At 46.6% G+C, this 20,959-nt stretch overlaps 1 protein-coding gene and 2 pseudogenes across 16 annotated transcripts in view; 1 reads left to right on the plus strand and 2 right to left on the minus strand.

Moving 5' to 3' along the window:
* The window catches only part of Znf541 (zinc finger protein 541), a 44,945-nt gene extending 37,412 nt beyond the window's left edge, over positions 1–7,533 (minus strand). For 2 of the 16 annotated variants that reach the window (XM_087200534.1, XM_087200535.1), the window contains exons 1-3: positions 6,274–7,107; positions 3,735–3,825; positions 2,163–2,293 (exon numbers count right to left, since the gene is read on the minus strand). In XM_087200534.1, the coding sequence (XP_087056660.1) occupies positions 2,163–2,259 (97 nt within the window). In that variant the 5' untranslated portion in view covers positions 2,260–2,293; positions 3,735–3,825; positions 6,274–7,107. Of the gene's footprint in view, positions 1–2,162; positions 2,294–3,734; positions 3,826–6,273; positions 7,109–7,429 lie in introns of those variants that run through there. The other 14 variants (XM_087200530.1, XM_087200527.1, XM_087200529.1 and 11 more) reach the window with 14 other exon arrangements.
* A 1,652-nt stretch (positions 7,534–9,185) lies between these two features.
* On the plus strand, positions 9,186–9,364 carry LOC147821354 (U2 spliceosomal RNA; annotated as a pseudogene).
* A 6,353-nt stretch (positions 9,365–15,717) lies between these two features.
* LOC110346076 (nucleoporin-62 C-terminal-like protein pseudogene) lies at positions 15,718–16,779 on the minus strand (annotated as a pseudogene).
* Between the last annotated feature and the right edge of the window lie 4,180 nt (positions 16,780–20,959).

Consider the following 20,959-nt stretch of genomic DNA (forward strand, 5'->3'; position numbering starts at 1 on the left):
ATATTTAAAAATTAAAAGCTGGGCATGGTGTTACATCCCTGTAATTCCAGCCCTCAGAAGGCTGAAGCAGGAGGATTGCTGCAAGTTTAACGCCATCCTGGACTACAAAATAAGTTCAAGACCAGCCTGAAATGCATAGTGAGACCTTGTTTCAAAAAATCAAAATAAATTTTAAAAATAAATTTAAAAAAATAAAATTTTAAAAATGAGGTTCAAACCTCATTACCTAAAAAAAAAAAAAAGGAAATCAAAGCATACTATATTTTAATAATTCCAGTGTGGTTCAGGGCAGCACTTGTGGCCAAATTATTTCAACAGCAACACCTGCTCTGAGCAAGTGAAATAAATATAGTTGGCTCTTTGTTTCCCCTTCCCCTCCCCCAAGATCTCACTGTGTAGTTCAGGCTGGCCTTGATCTCATTATGTAGCCCAGGCTGGCCTTGAACTTGCAGCAGTCCTCCTGCCTCAGCTTCCTGAGTGCTGGGATTATAGGCATGTGCTACTATGCCTGGCTATAGTTGGCTCTTTGAATCTGCAGATCTGCATGCAAGGAAGGGTTCAACCAAAGACTGAAAATATTCAGAGAGAAAAACATGGTGATGCACATCTGTAATCCTAGCACTCTGGAAGACTGAGACAGGAGGATCACAAGTTTAAACCCAGCCTGGGAAACTCAGCAAGACCTTGTCTCAAAATAAAAAATGGGCTGGGGATGTAATTCAGTGCAAAAGCCCCGGGTTCAATCCTCAGTATGGCAAAAGGAAGGGAGAGAAGGAGGGAAAGAGGAAGGGAAAGGAAGAGAAAAAAGTATGACTTTATTAAACATGTACAGACTTTTTTCATTATTTCCTCAACGACACAGAATAACAACTGCATATAGCATTTACATTTTATTAAGTAGGTATCTGTGCAGACCCTGGAACCTACCCGACACAGAGCTTGAGGGACTGGTATACTGTAAAAGGTACCAGGTGCCTTGGGTCTGGCCACTGAAAGAGATTTCAGACACCTCAGGATTCTCAGAGCTTTTTGGGTCATCAAAAAGCAGAAAAGGGAGTGTGGATCTATAGGCAAAACTGATGACTCCACCAATGCCAAAGCTGCTTTTAGAGTGCTACTCCACAGGGGGACTAACCCTCTCCTCCTCTTTCACCTAGTAGTAAAAAGTTATATGGGCTGGGGATTTAGCTCAGTGGTTTCACCGCCTGCTGCACAAGTACAAGGACCCAAGTTGGATCGCCGGTACCAAAAAAAAAAAAAGTCATAAAAATCAAGCTTATTAAGCACTTTCTCAGTTAGGCCTCATGCCAAGGTCTGTATGTGGATTAACTCACTCCCTACAATGACCCAGAGTTATACCTCCTAGTTTACAGATAAGAGAGACTCAGCAATTTGTCCAAAGTCACATACTTAATAGTTGGCTGAGACAGATCTTAAATCCAGAGATTTTAATTTGTGCAGCTATTTTAGAGCTTGCACTCTTACCCTACACAGTGCTGATTCTGTATAGGGATTCCCTGAACTGCAGAGTGGGGTGGAGACACGGGGAATGCCTCTGGATTCCCCAATGCTGAGTCACCTGCTTTCCAACAGTCCATGGAACAGGTTGGTCTGGTTACAACTTCAGGAAGAGAGAGCTGAAAGTCCAACACTAGGCTCTGATATTTGCAATCCTTTCCAAAGAGTAAGGCACCCCTCCCCCAAGCGGTACAGAACTTGTCAAATTAATTCAACTCAACCAGCATTTTAGCACTTCCTATGCGGGAATCTCCCTGTAGGGCAGTATTCGCCATCCTTTTCAACTTTGTAGATATTCCCAAGGATCCAAATAGTTTTCTGTTTTCATTTAAGAATCATCTAAAAGAAAAAACAGCATATCTGGATCTCTCTCTGAGTCACCTTTTAATCAAGCACTACCTGGATGTGTTTATCATTGCATCTGTGCCAGAAAGAACTGCTGTCACCACCACAGGCTAAAGACAGGACAGAGGTGGATTTGACTGTAAACAGGGCCTTTGAGTTCAACTATAGGCCAGCGGGAAGTGTGGTATAAATGGAGATTTGTAGCTCAAAGTACAAACTGAGAAAAGGGGCGGGAGAATGGGGACGTCATAGAGTTGTAACAAAAGCCAGAAGGGCCAGCTCTGCAGTCTGAACAGTACCTGTTTCGAGGAGTAGTGACCTTTGGGGGACAGTCTCCCTCTCGCCAAAGTAATGCTTGTGATTTGAACTGCACTGCTCAGGCTGCTTTGTTTGCATTTCATTTGATTTTGAAATTGATTGTGGTTTAGAGCTGCATAAGAGATGTAAAAAAAAAGAGAGAGATGTAAGCTTCAGGATCTAGTATCTTCTTTTATCATCCTCAACACCTAGTTTAAAAAAAATGAGACTGAGGCAGAAGGATTCAAGTTCTAGCCCAACTTGGGCAATAATGACTTCACTAGACCCTGGCTCAAGATAAAAAATACAAAGTGCTGGGATATTCTGTAACTTAGTGTGAAGGCTCTGAATTCAATCCCCAGTACCACCACAGAAAGAAAGGAGAGAGAGAAAGACAGAAAGAAAGAGAAAAGGAAGGAAGCAAGGAAAGAGAGACAGAGAGAAAGAAAGAAAGAGTTTAAAAGCAATTTTTTAATCAATGCTGGGGATCCAAAGCAATTCTTTTCTTATTTTGCTTTCAGCGTTGGGGATTGAACTCAGGGTCTGCTCATGCTAGGCAAGAGAGCTATATTCCAAGCCCTAGCTCAGTGGTTCAGCCGCCTGCCTTGCAAGCACAAGGTCCCAAGTTTGATCCCTGGTACCAAAAAAAAAAAAAATTTTTTTTTGTTTCAAGACAAGGTCCCACTAAGTTGCCCAGGCTGGCCTCAAATTTTCTAGCCTCCTGCCTTAGCCTCTTCAAAGTTTTTTCTTACAAAAAAGGCCCATCACTGGACAAGGTGTGGTAGTGCACAATTCCAATCCTAGCACTCAAGAGGCTGAGGCAAGAGGATCACAAGTTCAAGGCCAGACCCTATCTCAAAAAACCAAACCAAAACAAAACCCATCAGTCCAGGACTAGTGGGGGTAGAGGAGTAAAGGGATTCTCCTCTAAAATTCCACATTTTGGGAAAGAAACCTACCACCCAGTTGTAGACTGCCCGAATAGTCCATAAGAGATAAACAGTCTTATCTTTCAGGCTCTTCTATTTTTCCAAGACTATAAGCTTCAAGGTGCCTGGGACTATGCCCTGTGTGTTTGTATTTCCAAAGAGCACCTTGCCCGGCACAGCACCATCACAAAAGGCTCACAGCACCCTTTTCACTCATGAGTGGCAGGGTTCCACTCAGTCACCTCTTTTCTTCTTTGAAAAGCTCCAACCTGTTGCCAGCCTTTTAAAAATTTTTTTCCCTCGCAAGCACTGCACTTTGCTTCCCCTCTCTGGATCCACATTACCAGAAGAGACCGATGCGAGCTGGGAGATGGAAAGGCTACAACTTCCACCCTAGTCATGCAACTTCTTTCCTTGCATTCCCGTTCCAACTATTACTGGGAACTGACTCATTTTGTTTGGCCTACAAGTGTTTTCACAAATTGGATTAGTCAATATTTTTTTAAATGGGAGTGATTCCACCTACATACTGTATGTGGATCTCTGGCTTCTCTTGAAAATTATTAGATTTGATTTTTCCTGACAGTTAACAAGAGGATAAGGTGAGGGAAGTTTGTGGACAGGGCTCATGGCCTCCTCACTTACCTGCCTGCCTGGCCCTTTTCTTCTTCTTCCTCTTCTTCCTCTTCCTCCTCTTCCTCTTCCTCCTCCTCCTCTTCTTCCTCTTCCTTTTCTTCTTCATCATCATCATCATCATCATCATCATCATGATCATAATAGCAGCAAATAATTCCAAAGGGTTCATTGTGGGCCAAACACTAGTGTGGCCACTTATATATCATTTTATTTTGTTCCCACAATATTTCCTCAATAATACACTGCATTATTAGTAGTAGCAGTAATAGTAGTATCTTTTTTTTTGGTACTGGGGGATCAAACTCAGGTCCTTGTGCTTGCAAGTGAAACCACTGAGCTAAATCCCCAGCCTACACTGCATTATTAACTTCATGTCATGGATGAGGTAAATAAGGCCCAAAGAAGTTGTCCAAAATCAGTTAGGATTGAACCCTGAGTAGTCTGATTTCAAAGTCCTTACACTTAACTACTCTACTACCACTCTATTATTACATATATACTTAAGTTTGGGACTCCTGTCCTACACGCAGCACATACTATTTGGGGATTGAACCCAGGTCCTTCACACTAAGCTATATCCCAAGTCTTTATATTTTTCACTGGGGGACAGAGTCTCACTAAGTTGCTCAGGATGGGCTCAAATTTGTGATCCTCCTGCCTCAGCCTCCAAAAATGTTGGGATTATAGGCCTGTACCACCATGCCTGGCTTGTGCAAGCATTTTTTTTTTTTTTTTGGTATCGGGGATTGAACTCAGGACCTTGCACTTTCGAGGCAGGTGCTGGAACCACTGAGCTAAATCCCCAGCCCTTCCGCAAGCATTTTTAAGTGAGGCAAACAAGGAAGGCTCCCTTCTCTGGCTATGTAACCACATACACAATTTTAAAGAGACAGTTGAATCATTTTCTCTGATCAAATTCCAAGAGTGGATTTAAGGCTTTCATGGGGACCCAGAAACACAGAGGAATCAGACAGATACTTACAAAGGGAAATCCTTACTAAACTAAAGAAGGAAAGGAGACACCAAAGTTTCTTACTCTCCAAAAGCTGATCCTAGCAGAAAATGCAAACAAGCATTAAAATCTGGAACAGGCCCAGGGATTTAGCTCAGTGGTTCTACCGCCTGCCCTGCAAGCAACCGCAAGGACCTGAGTTGAATCCCCCGTACCAAAAAAAAAGTCTGGAACAGCAATGTTTATAGTAAGGCGGATGCAGAAGACCCCTAGGAGCCCTCAGAAGTCTTTCAGGGAATCAATGAGGTTGAAATCATTTCCATGTTTCTAGATGTTACCTGCCTTCTTCATTCTCAGTGAAGTTTCCCAGAGGCTACAAGACATTTGACATCTTTTTTTTTTTTTGGTACCAGGGATCGAACTTGGGACCTTGCATTTGTGAGGCAGGCACCAGAACCACTGAGCTAAATCCCTGGCCCAACATTTGACATCTTCAGAGGCTGAATGCAGAAACAGATACGAGCATCCAGATGACAATAAAATGAAAATTAATCTCATATTCCTTCTTTTCAGTCCTGGGGATTGAACCCAGAGCCCTCTGCTACTCAGCTACATGCCAGGCCTTTTTTATTTTAAGACAAGGTCTTGCTAAGCTGCCCAGGCAGGACTCAAACTTGCAATCATTCTGCCTTGGCCTCCCCCAGTACTGGGATTACAGACATGTGCCAACATGCTTGGCTTCTTGCCATTTCATCTGAAATACAGATTTTTAAAATTTCCAGGCATGGCCTGGCATGGTGGTGCATGACTACAATGCCAGCACTTGGGAGGCTGAGGCAGGAGGATCACCATGAGTTCAAGGGCAGCCTGAGTTACACAGTGAGTTCGAGGCCAGCCTGAACTGCACAGGGAGACCCTGTTTCAAAACAAACAGATCAAAAGTTTGAGATGTGCTGCCCTTAAAAGTAAAAGTCCTGGCCAGGGGATTTAGCTCAGTGGTTGTGCCGCCTGCCTCGCAAGCGCAAGGTCCTGAGTTCGAGCCCCTGTACCAAAAAAAAAAAAAAGAAAGTCCTTTGTGTACACATGTGCTCAGGCAGGTGTTTCTCTAACAGAAAGAAATCGAACCAAAATTTCCAAGCTGTTGGCCAGCATACATAATTTGTAAGACCTATTAAATTCACTGCCACCAGTTAAAAAACAGAATGTTTCACATAAAGATAATTCTCTAGCCTCTTATAAAAAAAAAAATTCTGGGAATATTGGCCTGGCATTTCCACTTGGCTGGCATCACCTAGATGGGACACAAAAATCTTCAAACACTACTACTGTGATTCTTGACCTGTTAGTGCCTGTAACCATCTGAACTCCTATGCTGAGAATAGGAAGAAAAAATCTTTTTTACAATAAGCATCACCAATGAAACATATCCATCTAATAAATGCCTGCATTCCTCCAAAGAGATCAACATGCATGATAACACTGGCTTATCTGACTTCCCTAGGCCCCAGCTCAAATGGACTCACAACTGATGCTGAGACTCTCCGATAGATTGGAAACGTGTGACAGTGTGGAGGAGTTCGAAGCCAGGAAACTCACCAGAAGAGCAAGGGAGTGAATCTCCAGGGAACAGGAGGGCCCAGTTTAGGCCCCAGACGGAGTGACAGGGTTCAGGTGACAATCAGACCATGGCTATTTGCTCTTGGAAGGCTGGTGGGAATCTCGGGACACTCATCCAATTTCTTTTGCCCTGAAAGCAGGTGGTGGAAAGGGAGGGGCAGTGAGAATGCCGGTCCAAAACAAGACACAGGTATGAAACTGGGAGAGAGGGGGGATTTTTGGAAGGAGGAAAGCAAAACTGGGAAGATACAAGTGGGGGAAAAGGTTCTGAGGACAAGAGGAAATTATTTTCTCTTTCGTTCCTTATTTTCCCTCTGGGAAGGAATCTAAGGGATGTTCCTGGGAGAAACCTAATGGGGTGAAATTGGGGATGAAAAAAAGAGATGTTTGTTGGAAAGTTGGGGAGGGGAGGATTGGAGAAATGATTATTAGAGGAGAGAGAAACTGGAAGGACTCAGTTTTAAGCAGAAAAATAGTTCAAAAAGAGGGACTAAGTGGCAAGAAAGAATTTTTGCTAGAAAGTGATCTGAATAAAGAAGAAAAAAACTGGGTGAAAAAAACAGTACTTTTGCTAGAGGAAGCTCCTAAAAGTACCAAGAGGGTCGTAATCAAGTCAGACAGGGCAGATTTTTGGTTTTTGCTAAAGGACCCTAAAAAAAAAGACAAATCTGGGTCCCCAAAGCGGAGCTGAGGACGAAGGCGGGTGTTTAGCAGAAGGGGCCTTGTGGGGGCAGCTAATGCAAGGCCGAGCTGCACAAGGCGGAAGTCAGGTGGGGCCAGAGCGCAAGCTGGGGGGCTGCGCCAGAGCAGTTGGGGGCAGGGGGCAGGGGGCAGGGGGCAGGGGCAGGGTGAGAAAGAAAAGGGGGTGCAGTGAGCTAGGGGCTCCAGAGGAGTCGTCTTCAAAGAGGAAGGGACTGTGGGGGTGCACCGGGCCTGGAGCTGTTGGGCTGCAGAAGGTGCGCGCGTGACGCAGGGTGAAAGGCTCCCCTGGAAAGGGAGACTGACTCCCTAAAAAAGAAATCCAGGAGCGAAGGAGTCTGTAAAAGGAGGAAGGAGTTAAAATAAGAGGAAAGGGAGGAAAAGGGAAGGTAGGGATAAAGACGAGGGGGCAAGGGCAGCAGCAACCGGGTTTTACCCGCCCCGGGGGCTCGCGCGCCGGGCCTCGCACCTTGCGCCTCTTGGGCCACCCAGCGCCCCCCACTTAGCTGCTGGGCGCCACCCAGCGCGCACGCGCAGCCTGGCTGCCCTCCCGCACGCCCCCTAGCCGTAGCGCCTGCGCGCGTGCGCGGCCTCGCACCGTCCGGGCTCCCAGCGCATGCATACCGGGCGCCTAGCCGCGGCAGCTTCAGCGAGGGACTGAGCCGCCCAGCCGCGAGGCGGGTTTTGCCTCGGTCATGTGACCTGGCGCGGGCGGGAAAGGAGGCGGTTGGTCGCCATTTTGGGAGGCGGGCGGTTGAGGGCGGGCTAGGGTAAAGACGAAACCCAGGAAGGGTGTGAACGACAAGGGTCGTTCCCTGGCGCGACCCACACCCCCAGGCTGAGGTCTGCTGCCTTGCCGGTGTTTCAGGAGGGCAGCGTTAGAATGCAGTGGCCCAACATCCCCTACTCCTTGTGGGCCTCGCCATGACGCACAGCCCCGCGGTGGGGCCGCGCTAGCTGGTCGTGGCCCCTGGAGGGCCGCCCGCGCATCCGCAAGCACGCGGGAGCACGGGGCACTAGGATCAAGGATTGCCTCCCTTTTTCCACCAAACTCCGAGCCTCGTAGGGGACTGCAGCGGCTTCAGTGCCGACTGGTCACGCAGTGGGAGCCACCAGCCACTGAGACCAGGATTCAATCCTCAGAAATTGAACCCTGCCCAGTCGCCCACGGGGGCATACGCCTGTAATCTTAGCGCCCTGGGAGGCTGAGGCAGAAGGATCGCAAATTTGAGCCCAGCTTGGGCAAGTAGGCGAGACCTTGTCTAAAAGTATAAAAGAACTGAGAATGTACTGGAAGCTCAATGTGAAGACCTTGGTTTCAATTCCTAGTACTGCCAAAAATAAAATAAAATATTGAAATTCCGAGGTCTACAGCGCCTGACGGCACATTCCGGGTTGCCTGGGGTTAGGAAACTGACCTTGACCAATGAGGAGCATGAGGGATCTTACTGAGGTGAGGGAAATAACCTAAAACGACTATGGTCATGGTTCTGCAACTCAGTAAATTTACTAAAAATTTTCGAATTGTACACTTCAAATGGATAACTTTTATGTACATTAAGTCTCAATGAAGGGTTTGGGGCTTTTTGTTTTACCGATGGTGAGATAACAGCAAGGAAAAGAGAAGGCGTGGCATTCTGCATTGGGTTCCTTCCCCAAGCACACCCTTCCTGCCCTGCGTGTTGGATAGAAATGAGCCACAGGTCCCAAGCACCCACTGTACATGTCGTTTTCCGCTTTCTAGTAGCCATATCTTTAAAAAAGATAAAAGCCCATCAAGGTGGCTCACCCCTGTGATCCAAGCACTCTAGGAGGCTGAGGGAGGAGGATCTAAAGTTCAAGCCCAACCTGGACAATTTAGTGACTTAGCAAGACCCTGTCTCAAAATATAAATAAAAAAATAGGGTGGGGCTGGGACTCAGTGCAAAGGCCCTAGGTTCAGTCCCCACCACCAAATGAAATAAAATAGATTTAAAAAGTTAAAATTTACGGCTGGGGATTTAGCTCAGTGGTTCCGATGCCTGCCTCGCAAGCACAAGGACCCGAGTTCTATCCCTGGTACCAAAAAAAAAAAAAAAAAGAAAATTTAATAACATATTTAACCTAAATCTTATTTCAATATTTTATCAATATATACATTTAAAATAATTGTTAAAATGTTTTGGGTTTTGTCTTTAAAATCTGGTGTATATATCACTTCTCAGCCTTTTGGCTAAGATCAAGTGTAAAATCTGGTATATATATATATATATATATATTTATTTATTTTTTTATTTTTTATTTTATTTTTTTTGGTGCCCGGGATATCGAACTCAGGTCCTTGCGCTTGCGCAGCAGGTGGTGAAACTACTGAGCTAAATCCCCAGCCCAAAATCTGGTGTATATTTTACATTCATGGGACACCCCTATTCAGATGGGCCCTGTAAGGAGGACATGATAGCCCCATATAGCTTGTGGCTCTGGTATTGGACCCTGTGCTTCTAGAAGAGGAACAAAGACACTTCTAATGCAATGGGATTACACTTGTTTTTAATAAATGAAGGCAGATAGTGTCTGAGGATGCTGTTTTATACAGGTCCATAGAGACTTCCTGGGGTGATGACCTTGAGCAGAGACCAAGAGGAAATACAGAAGAGAGCTACAATATCTGGGGACAAGAGAAGGGGCAGCAAGTGCAAAGGCCCTGAGGCAGGAAGAACTGGGACCCTTTGAAAGACAACAAAGAGACCGATGTGGGTAGAACCATGTGAATAAAGAAAAGGAGAACAAAGGACACATCATGTAAGGACTTGTTGGTTTTGCTAAGGCAGGAATTAAACATGTAGAAACAATTTAGAGGGCTGGGGATTTAGCTCCGTGGTTCTGATGCCTGCCTTGCAAGCACAAGGTCCTGAGTTCGATCACCGGTACCAAAAAAAAAAATCCTGTTTTGGGCAGGGATTTAGCTCAGTGGTTTCACAGCTTGCTGTACAAGTGGAAGGACCCGAGTTTGATCCCCGGTACCAAAAACAAAAAAGAAAGAAACAATTTAGGAGGGATTCTTCATTTATTTAGCGGTTTTGCTAAGGCAGGAATTAAACATGTAGAAACAATTTAGGAGGAATTCTTCATTTATTTAGCACGTATTAAAAATAATTTCAGGTGGGAATGTGCCCTGGAAATTCAAGGACAGCCTAAACTGTACAGTGAGACTCTGTCTCAAAGAAAGAAAGCTGTGAAGACACCAAGCCCATCTTCCTGAATGGATGAAATAAACAGCAACTGGTGGCAATTACGGACGCAAGACACGGAACAATTTTGCTTACTTGAGTGACGGACCCTCCAACAGCAGCCACACACGTGTGCCTGGTCATTGTGCAAGTCATTAACACATGCCCTTGTGGTGGTGTTGGGTTTTGTTTTGTTTTGTTGATGGCATTAGAGATGGAAGCCAGGGCCTCACACATGCTGGACAAGTACTGAGCCACACCGCAGCCCTTCATTTTGTTTTGTTTTTTCTCTCTCTTTTTTTTTGGTACCAGAGATCAAACTCAGGTCCTTATGCCTGCACAGTAGGGGGCAAAACCACTGAGCTAAATCCCCAGCCCTCTCTCTCTTTTTTTTGAGACAGGGTCTTGCTATGTAGTCCAGGCAGGCCTGGAACTCACAGCCATCCTCCTGCCTCAGTGCGGGGATGACAGGTGTGTGTCACCACACTCAGCTGAAGATATCATTATTACCCCATTTTCCAGGTGAGTAAACTGAGGCACAGAGAGACTAAGCTAGTGCGCAAGGGTGTCAATATCCAAAGACATATATTTGAATCCTTACTTCCATCTCCTTAGCTGTATGGGCCTTGCGAGAATCTATCAGTTTCTATAGTTTTTTTTTTTTCATACCTGGAATCCAACTCAGGACCTTGTGCTTGCCAGGCAGATGTGGTGCTACTGAGCTACTGAGAGTCTTATCAGTTTCTTCCAAACCTTGCTTTCTGCACTGCAGGTTAAGGACAATGACTCATCTTGCTGGGAGACCACAGAAAATGGAAAGCCTCACTGGGTCATGCAGTGCTGATCAGATGCTGGGACACAGCATGAGCAAAGGCCCTGAGGCCTGAAGGTGGCAGCCAGGCTAAGGGCCGGACTAAAGTTACTGTGAGATTTGAGCAGTACGTGTGTTTGTGCCCCTGATCCTGGGTGCCTCCTGGAGTGGACTTCTTCCTTCTGGTCCCTGGTAAATGTGCCATGACTTGGTTGCCATGGGGTAAAATGCGATGGTTTATATTTAGACGTCCCACTAAGCCTCATGAGCTCAGGGGTGTGGCCTTTGGAAGGTGATTGGATCAGGGGCCTATAGGTGACTTGCTGCTAGGAGGTGGGATCTGATTGGAAGAGGTGGTTATGGGGGCATGGCCTGAAAGAGTTTATCTCCCTCCCCACCTCCTCCCTCCACATCTACTTCTGGTCACACTGCCAGCTCCCTGACCAGGAGCACCAGATTTCTCACGGGCCTCTCTGCTTCCCCTCTCTTTCCGCTCCCACCTGTTGTCCCCATCCAGCGCCTGTGGGCCTTGGCACCTGTCCCGTACTTCCCCAGCTCTTACTTGCCAGTGACTCTCAGAGTGAGGTCTGGTTCCAAAGTCATAGCTGAGATGCTTCCAGATGGCTTCATTTCAGGACCAATGCATATTAGCAAAGAAAGTACAGGAATTGGCCCTTGTACCTGTGCTGTCCTGGTCATTGTTCCCTGGGGTGAGCCCAGCAAAGGGTCCCTGGGGGACCCTTTCAAGGAAAAAGGAGTAAGTGAAGGCACTGACAGCAAAGGTCGGATTCTGCAAAAACTGGGACCAGTCCTTAAGGGGGCAGAGCTCTGGGGAAGCGCGCAGGCAGGCACGAAGTACACCCTCAGAGTGGGTGCTGAGAAACACAGTGTGATGGACCATACTGGGAGGCCACCTTCCCAGATTGTTTCATTCTTTCCCCCCACCAGCCCCTCTCTGGGTGCGCGCGTGTGTGTTTTAAAACAGGGTCTTGCTATGCAACAGTTCAGGGTGGCCTTGAATTTATGGGTGATCCTCTTGTCTCAGCCTCCCAAGTGCTGGGATCATGGGTATGCGCCACCACACCCAGCATTTGTGGCTCTTCTTGCATGTGGTACCATATGTGTTATTTTAAGAACCATAGCCAGGTGTAGTGGTGCATGTTTGTAGTCCCAGGCTCTGGGACTCCCAGCCTCTGGGAGGCTGAGGCAGGAGGATCACAAATTTAAGCCCAGCCTGGGCAATTTAGTGGAACACTGCCTCAAAATAAAAAAAATTACAAAGGGCTGGGGACATTTCTCAGTGTGAAGGTCCTGGGTTCAGTTTTCAGAACTGCTAAATAAATAAATAAATAAATAAAAATCTTATACCAGGCTGGGCACAGTGGTAACTAAACCTGTAGTTCCAGCACTTGGGAGGCTGAGATGGGAGGATTGCTTGAGCCCAGGAGTTCAGGACCAGCCTGGACAATACAGCAATGACCTCCCCCTCACCCACCTGACGGTGCCAGCCGTCACTAGTCGAACAGTACCTGAGAGGAGGGGAGAGGATGAAAGAAAAACACAACCTCTGAGGAAAACAAAAAGGAGAGAGAGGCAGAGGGGGGACCCCTCTTCCCACTTTATTGCCCTTTATATACCTTTTCCACAATCCCCAACCCCTCCTCTACACATAATTCGGCGCCTAATTATTTTCCAGGGGAAAGGTCAAATGTATCTTTACAACTCCGGGAATAACGTTCCCTTGCACTGCAGACATTCGAACTCTTTCTATTTAACCACTCTCGTTACAAGTAACCATCCTTGTTTTTGTGCCAGCTGCATATCCAGGATTCATTATGTTCTCCAGAGACTCAGAGGTCTCTCAAGGTTATTTCAACCTTTCGCTCTCCACACCCACCCCATCACATACACTCAATACCTCTGCCCTCTCAAAAAAAATCTGTATTTTTTGCAATACTGGAGATTGAACCCAGGGGTGCTCTACCACTAAGCTACATCCTCAGCCCTCTCTCTCTCTCTCTCTCTCTCTCTCTCTCTCTCTCTCTCTATTTATTTATTTATTTATTTATTGAAACAAGGTCTCACTTCTTGTTCAGGCTGACCCAGGCTGACCTTGAACTCGTGGCCATCCTCCTGCCCCTGCCTCCCGAATGCTGTTTATATTTTAAGGCAGGATCATGCTAAGTTGCCCAGGTTGGGCTCAAACTTGCCATCTACCTCCCTCAGCCTTGCAGAGGGCAGGGACTCTGGGCACACGCCTCTGTGCGTGTTTTAGGGTTCATCGAGTCGCAGTGGGTGTGAGTACTGCATTCCTTGGATGGGGCTGAGTAATATTCCATTTGGGGGCCTCCCATGTTTTCCCCTGTTCATCCCATCAAGAGACGTTTCTGCTGTGTTCACTTCAGGAAGTGTTGGATGTGGTCACTTGTGTACTCGTCATTGTTCGAACCCATGTCCAGTTGCTTTGGGAATGTCCCAAGCTCTTCCACAGTGGCAGTAGCCCCCTCCTTCCCACCAGCACTGAGGGACAGATCTCATTTCTCCCCATCCTGGTCAACACTCATTACCCTTCTCCACCTTTTTGGGGGCACTGGGAATTGAACTGAGCTACTGAGCCACATTCCCAGGCTTTTTTTTTTTTAGACAGAGTCTGGCTAAATCACTAAGTGGCCCACGCTGGGCTCAAACTTGGGTTCCTCCTGCCTCAGACTCCCAGAGTGCTGGGATTATAGGCCTGCAGCTTGACATCAGTCTATTTTCCCCTTTCTTGGCCACAGCCTTCCATCCTCATTGGTGTGAAGTGCTGTCTCATTGTGGTTTGACTTGCATTGCCCTAGTGATTAATCATGGCTGCGGGCCATTTTCTCGGCACCTTTGGCTATCTGACCTCAGCCCCAGTACCTCTCTCAACCTCAAGTCCATGTTCACTGATCCAGTGGTTTAATTCCCATTCTCTGCATTCTCTCTCTCTTTCTCCTCCTGCACTCACTCTTGGTCTTCCTCTTCCTTTGCTGGAGAGAAATGTGGGAACTTTGGCCACATTGTGTTATGTTTTTTTTTTTTTTTTCTTTTGCAGAACCAGGGATTGAACTCAGGACCTTGTGCTTGCCAGGCAGGCGGAGCACCACTGAGCTATGTCCCCAGCCCTGTGTGTTGTAGTTAAGATTTAACTTTTTGATGCCTTGGTTCCTTTGTGAAATGAGGATAACAGGATCTCACTGTGCAGTCTAGGTTGGCCTTGAACTTTGTACCCTCGTGCCTCAGCCTCCTGAGTACTGGCATTACAGGGGTGTACCTCTGTATCAGCCAACAGTTCCTCCCCCTAAGGGTGTGAGGATTCAGTACACTGATATTTATGAGTGTTTAGAAGCGTGCCTGGCACCCGTGCCAGTGAAATGCTTCCTGAAGAGAAGGGCAGGAGGGACCAGGGAAGAACTGTCCTGCTTCAAAAGAAACTTAGAAAAATAAAAACATTTGCCCTGGCATAGAATCTTAGGAAAAACAACCAGAACTTTTTTTCCTTTTTTCCAGTACTAGGGATTGAACCCAAGGCCTTCACACTGAGCTACAGTCTCAGCCCTATTTTTTTTTTTTCTTTTGGTACCAGGGATTTAACTCTGGTCCTTGCGCTTGTGAGGCAGGCGGTGGCAGAACCACTGAGCTAAATCCCCAGCCTGCCTCAGCCCTATTTATTTTGAGATTTAGTCTTCCTAAATTACTAATTGCCTAGACTGAGCTTGAACTTGTGATCCTCCTGCCTCAGCCTCACAGAGAGCTGGGATTGTAGGTGTGAAGCTCTGTATCCAGCTCAGAAATTCTTTTATCTTTTTGGTACTGGGGATCAAACTCCGATCCTTCCGCTTGCAAGGCAGGTGGTGGAACCACTGAGCTAAATCCCCGGCCCCTAGAAATTCTTTTATTAAGAAGTAATCAAGGGGGCCGGGGATTTACCTCAGTGGTTCTAGGGCCTGCCTCGAAAGTGCAAGGTCCCGAGTTCAATCCCTGGTACCAAAAAAAAAAAAAAAAAAAGGAACTAATCAAGGGTTCCAGAAAAAAAAAATAATCAAGGGTTGCTGGGCTTGGTGGCATTTGACTATAATCTCAGTACTTGGGAAGCTAAGGCAGGAGGATTACTATGAGTTAGAAAAGAAGCCAGCCTCGCTGCATAGTGAGTTCAAGGCCAGCCTGGGCTATATAGTGAGACCCTGTCTTCAAAAACAAAAGCCAAAAAAGAGCACTGCTGTAAATACGGCTTCTCCTGTATGCTCAGATATCTGGTACATGAGTAATAACACTCTGTGGATGGAGAAAGTCATCCCCCAGGTGTCCCCAGTACCTTCCCAGTCCACCTGGAGTGCCTGGGGGGCAGTCAGGCAGACAAGTCAAGAGTTTTCCTAGAGGCGGCAGCAGCAATGCACACGGATGCTGAGGAAGTTTCATTTACATCAAGTACAGTATATTTATTTGAGTAACTGATGTAAGGTTCAAAATTTACAAAGGCACAAAAGGATCTGTCCTCCACCCACTCCTTCCTCCCCACTCCTATCACTGTCAGCAGCTGGTTGCTTTTGAACATATTCTGTGGATCAAACAAGCAAAAACTGGCACTAACTCTTTCTCTCTTTTTAAATAGTACATTTTAGTAGTAACTTTAATTTTGAAAGCAAAACTACAGTATAATTCGCAATAGCACAGTATCTGAGTGGAAAAAATGCATGCACACTTTATTTCAACCAAAGATTGAGTAGTAACTGTAAATGCTACTCTATTTAACACCATCAGAAAGTAATAGGTAATGAATAATCCCCAAACAATATGCTAAAGATACAGTCGTTTAATCGAAGGGAATCTTCATAGTCTGTAGCTGCTCCTTGTGATGAATCTTCAAAAACCTTTACCTCTTCTACCTTCTTTTGCCCCATGCATCCTCTCCCGCTTCTCATCTGCATGCAACAGATGGACAGGCCCACTCATGTCCTTCACAGGCTCCTCTGCAGGAGTCAGTACATCTTCTAATTCCTTCTTCTGACACAAGATAAAATACAATTCTTGTCCCAACCTTTTTTGTTTGAGCTTCACTGTTTCCACTTCGCTAGGTAAAGCAGCGACCTTCTCACCATTCTCCTCAATCACCGCACGATTCCAAGCATTGACCTGAGTGGCCTGATGTAAAGAGTTTCTCTTGATCCTCTACCTCAAGGCTCCACTTGTTTATCTGCCCATCCAGCTGACCATAAGTCATCACAGGAGTTACTACTGAATTAACAGTCAAAGTAAGAGGTACAGAAGAAACACTGCCTAGATCAGTGTTACTAATCGCAGTTGATGTCAGTGATCTTAGATTCAGATTAAAGCCACTGGTGATTGTGGCAGCGGTGTTGGTGGTAACAGTGGTGATGGTAGTTGTGGAAGTTGTAGTAGATGTCTTAGAAGCTGCTCCACCCACTCCAGAGAAACTTAATCCACACTCCAATATTACACCACCAAGTGTTCTAGCTGAAGTTGTTAGGGCACCAAATAAGAGCTCCATAGCAGGTGTGGAGGTAGAAATATTTGATATTGAAGTAAACAGCACAGTGCTTGAACTAGTAGTGGTAGTAACAGCCATAGATGCTGGAGCCAAACCACTGTCCAGTTTCCAAAGTAAATGGGCAGGCTTCGGAGACTGTGTAGCCAACAAAGAGGCAGATCAGACCTATTGGAGACTGACAGAAGTTTCATCTCAGCCAGAGAGATGCTCACTGAGGCTTAAATGGGGTTGACCTACTTAACTAGAAAGGAAATAGTACATTTTAGATATCTGTAATGATCACATTTATCATAGGGAATTTGTACCTGTACATCATGTATCTTGCTTCTTTTTTTCCCATTCCCCTCCCCTCCCTTCGAACCCTCTCTCTCCCTTATTTACAAAACTTTGTTTCCATTTTTTCCTTCTATTCTTTTTTTCCTTGTCCCTTCCTGTTTTCCCCCTCCCCTCTCCCTACTTCCCCTTCTCATTTGAACATTTTCTTCCCATTTCCCAGTATCTATTATATGTTTTGATCCTTATATACATTTTTGGTTTCTCACACCAGAGAATGCGGTATTTACACATGTGTGTCTGATTTATTTCACTTAAGAGTATGGTCTCAAGGTGAATCCATTTAGCTAGAAATGTCTCAAGCTCATCCTTTATGACAGAATAGTACTCCATTGTATGAAAAAAACCACATCTTTATCCATTCATTGGCTGATGGGCATTTGGGCTGTTTCCAAGTTTTAGCTGTTAAAAACTGTGCCATTATAAACATGGGCGTACATATATCACTGTGGTATGATGCTTTTAATTCTTTCGGGAAGATACCAAGAAAGGGAATAGCTGGATGAAATGGAACCTCTAGTTTTAGTTTTTGTGGGGTTTTTTTGGTACTGGAGATTGAACTGGGGTCCTTGTGCTTGCGCAGCAGGCGATGAAACCACTAAGCTAAATCCCCGGCCCTAGTTTTAGTTTTTTGAGGAATCTCCACACTGAATTCTACAGTAAAACTGGCATTTTTCTTCCCACTTTTTAACTTTTTAGACACTGCTTCCTTCTTTGCAGCCCTCCTCATCCGGATACATATTCATTCTGCATCAGTTAATGTCTGGCTTCCTCATTTTACAGCTACTTTCTGTCCCTTTGTGGACTAGACCACAGATTATTTTGAGTTCCCCATCGATGGACAATTAGGTTGTTTCGGCACGTTTGGGTTTTTTTTTTTTGGTACAGGGGATCGAACTCGGGTCCTTGCGCTTGCGCATCAGGCAGCGAAACCACTGAGCTAAATCCCGCCCTTTTTTTTGTTTTTGTTTTTTTTTTGAGACAAAGTCTCGCTACGCAGTCTGGGCTGGTTTGAACTCACAGTGTAGCCCAGCCTGGCCTCGAGGTGATCTTCCTGCCTCAGCCTCCCTAATGCTGGGATAACAGACCCGTGCCACCACCTCCGGCTTCTTTCTGAATATTTATGAAAAAAGAAAAAAAAAATGCTACTCCCCCCCCCCCCCGTTAACTTTTATCAGGAAATAGGCGAAAGCGCCACCCTGCTCCGAGTGACAGCCAAGCGTACCTCCACCTCCAGGGTTGGACGCGTACAGCATGGCTCTGCCTCCTCAAAGCTGTCACCAGTTGCCCCCCCCGCCCTGCGGTCTTCCCGATTCAAATCCAACCAATGGTAGCGTGTAAACAAACCTAGGCCCCGCCCCCCGATGAATAATTCTCTGGGCCTGGAGCAAGCCCTATTTAATTCGGTGGGGGGCTGAGGGTGGGGCGGAGCTATAGCCACGCCCCTGAACTTGGGCCAATAGGCGATCAGCTCCGCCCCTCTCACTTGCCGCCTGAGGACCCGAGACCGGGCTGGGCTCGCAGCTGCCTGATTCGGTCGCAGTTCGCAGGCCCTGAGCTTCGGGCCTGGAGTCGGGGCTGTGCCCTTTGCTCTCCCAGCCACATTGAAAGGGCTCGGCCAGAGGGCAGAGATCGCCCTAGAATCAGTGTGCTCCGCTTATCTTCCTCTGCAGGGCGACTAAAACCCAGCTCCCCAATAGGTCTTTGATGGAAACCTCCCTTTAACTTTATTTAATGAAGAGGGGGGACGCTGTAGGAGTGTTTTAGGACCGGGGCGGGCTTTTCGTTTATTTCCGCCTGTTTTTGAAGTGTTGAACGCTAGCGGGGAAAAAAAAGCACGAATCGTGTGTGCTGCTCAACTGAAAATTAAAACTTCAAATGACACCCGCATCCTCCCAGGTAGAGAAACAACTTGGATTGACAAAGTTTGTAACTGTACCATGGCCAGGGCAGGGGAGGAGCCTCAAACGGCATTGCTCTGACTTTCTGAGGCAGCGACCACTTAATAAAAAGAGAACAAAAAATACTTTCCGTAGAGAAGGCATCATCCTGCTGCTGATCAGCTCCTGCTTGGTTGAGTAGGAGGAGCGGGCACAGGTAGAGGTGAAGGAGGCATGAGCTAGAGAAGCGAGTGGACCCAGTGGGAAATGCGGCTTGTGGGTGGCTGGAAGAGGCCTCTGGGCTGAAGGGTTGGGAGGAGAAGGGGAACCTGGAGCCAGTGTCCCATGGAAAAGGGTCTTAGGAAAGAGCAGTTCTCCAATGTGCTGGACCCCACGGAAAGTAAAAGCATTTCCTATCATTCCTTTTCATGGTGAGAGAGCAATTCAGAGATCCACACTTCCTATTGGCGTTGTCATAATCCCAGTGACAAGGCCCACATCTAGGTTTGAGTGGCTGCAGGGGCCTGAAGAGAAGTCATTTTCTTCACTGCAATTTCTGTTGGACCCTTAAACATTTGTGAGTCCATCTGCCCAGCCTTCAGCCCTGTGTTGGAACAACCTGTGTGAGATTTAGTCTGAAACTGCCCGGTGAGGACCCTTTCCCAGAAGTCTCAGCGGGCCCAGGCATGCAGCAACTGTGGTGGTTAGGATAGAGGTGTCCTCTGTAGTCCTAAATTTCTGCTTTGTTCTAGTAGCTGTCATCCTATCCTATCCTCTTTTAAAATTTGGACTCTTTGGAGACACAGCTGAACCTGAATTCCTAGCTATATGACCTTCTCTAAGCCTCAGTTTCTCCTTCATAAAATAGGAACAAGAATAGAATTTGTTTTTTGAGACAGGGTCTCGTTATGTAGTTCAAGCTGGCCTTGGACTCACCATGTAGCCCAGGCTGGCCTCAAACTCATGGTGATCCTCCTGCCTCAGCTTCCCAAGTCCAAGTGCTGGGATTACAGGCATGAGAGAGCACGCCCCAAAAGAACAGAATTTGAAAGAAGTGCCTGGGCTAGGGGGTTGTTGTTATGGTAATGTAGCATTTATCAGAGTTCTGACTTGGTTCTTGTTGGTGGTGGGCACTGATAGCTGCCACTTTGAAACAACAAAAAATAAGATTTGGCAAAGAGCTGCACAGGGGTGGCAAGCAGTGTACCGACGCAGGCAGCAGGTGTTTAGCTGTTCGCTACTTCTTCTGCTTCTTACATGTTTGAAAATTTCCACAATAAAATGTTTGGGGGTTGGGCGGACTTCAGTACCTGACTATACAATAGTGAGAAGATGGAGAGCTGGAGATAGGACTTGCCCAGGCCGCTAAACCATCTGATGACTCAGAACACCTGGGTGTGGTAGATTAATTCCTATCCCGCCCAGGGGACCAATCTGAACCTGTCCTTACAACGCCACTAAATTTGTTTTGTTTTTTAGTCTGTGTATCCCAGGCTGGCCTCAAACTCACAGCGGTACTCCTGGATCAGCCTCCCAGAGTGCTGGGGTCACAGGTGTACACCATCATGCCTGGCTCCAGCTAAATCTTAACATGGGACTCACAACTTGCATCTGATTCTTGCAGGGAAGTCGTCATCCCCAAAGAGCAGCAGAACCACACTGGCTCCTGTGATTGCTTTTGCTGCCTCTGAGCACACAATATTCTTCAGACCTCACCCACTGCTTCCAGAACAGCTCTGACAACACCTGTCATCAACTCTGAAGCTTAGCCAGGCTTTCAAGGATGCCAGGGGTCAGGGCTGAGCAGACAAGATGGACATTGGATCTCTGAGGGCTTTGTCAGCCTTATTAGGCTCTATCCCCCTAAGAGGTCAGGTGTATCCCTAAGGTGCAGGAGGTGGGAATGCTTAACAGGATTTTCTTGAGCACTTACTAAGCACCAGGCACCATCTACAGATGAGGGCAATACTACAATGCACCAACTGAAGAAACCTGGGACTCGTAGGGCATGACCAAGGGGGAAAACTGAGGCTAAGTAATTTATTCGCTTACTTGCTCATTGTGTGGGGTAACAGACTGAGCTGTGTGGGAGGCAGGACCTAGGGCACTGGGGAACCAATGGCACACATGCAGCAGCGGGCAGGCAGAGCCCTCCACTGGCAAGCAAGCCAAGTCGCCCCAGCAGCTGAGCATCAGATAACAG

This window comes from Heterocephalus glaber, unplaced genomic scaffold (assembly GCF_053883595.1).
Source record: "Heterocephalus glaber isolate CG9 unplaced genomic scaffold, H.glaber_assembly_v1.0 deba00001744, whole genome shotgun sequence".
Taxonomy (NCBI): Eukaryota; Metazoa; Chordata; class Mammalia; order Rodentia; family Bathyergidae; genus Heterocephalus; species Heterocephalus glaber.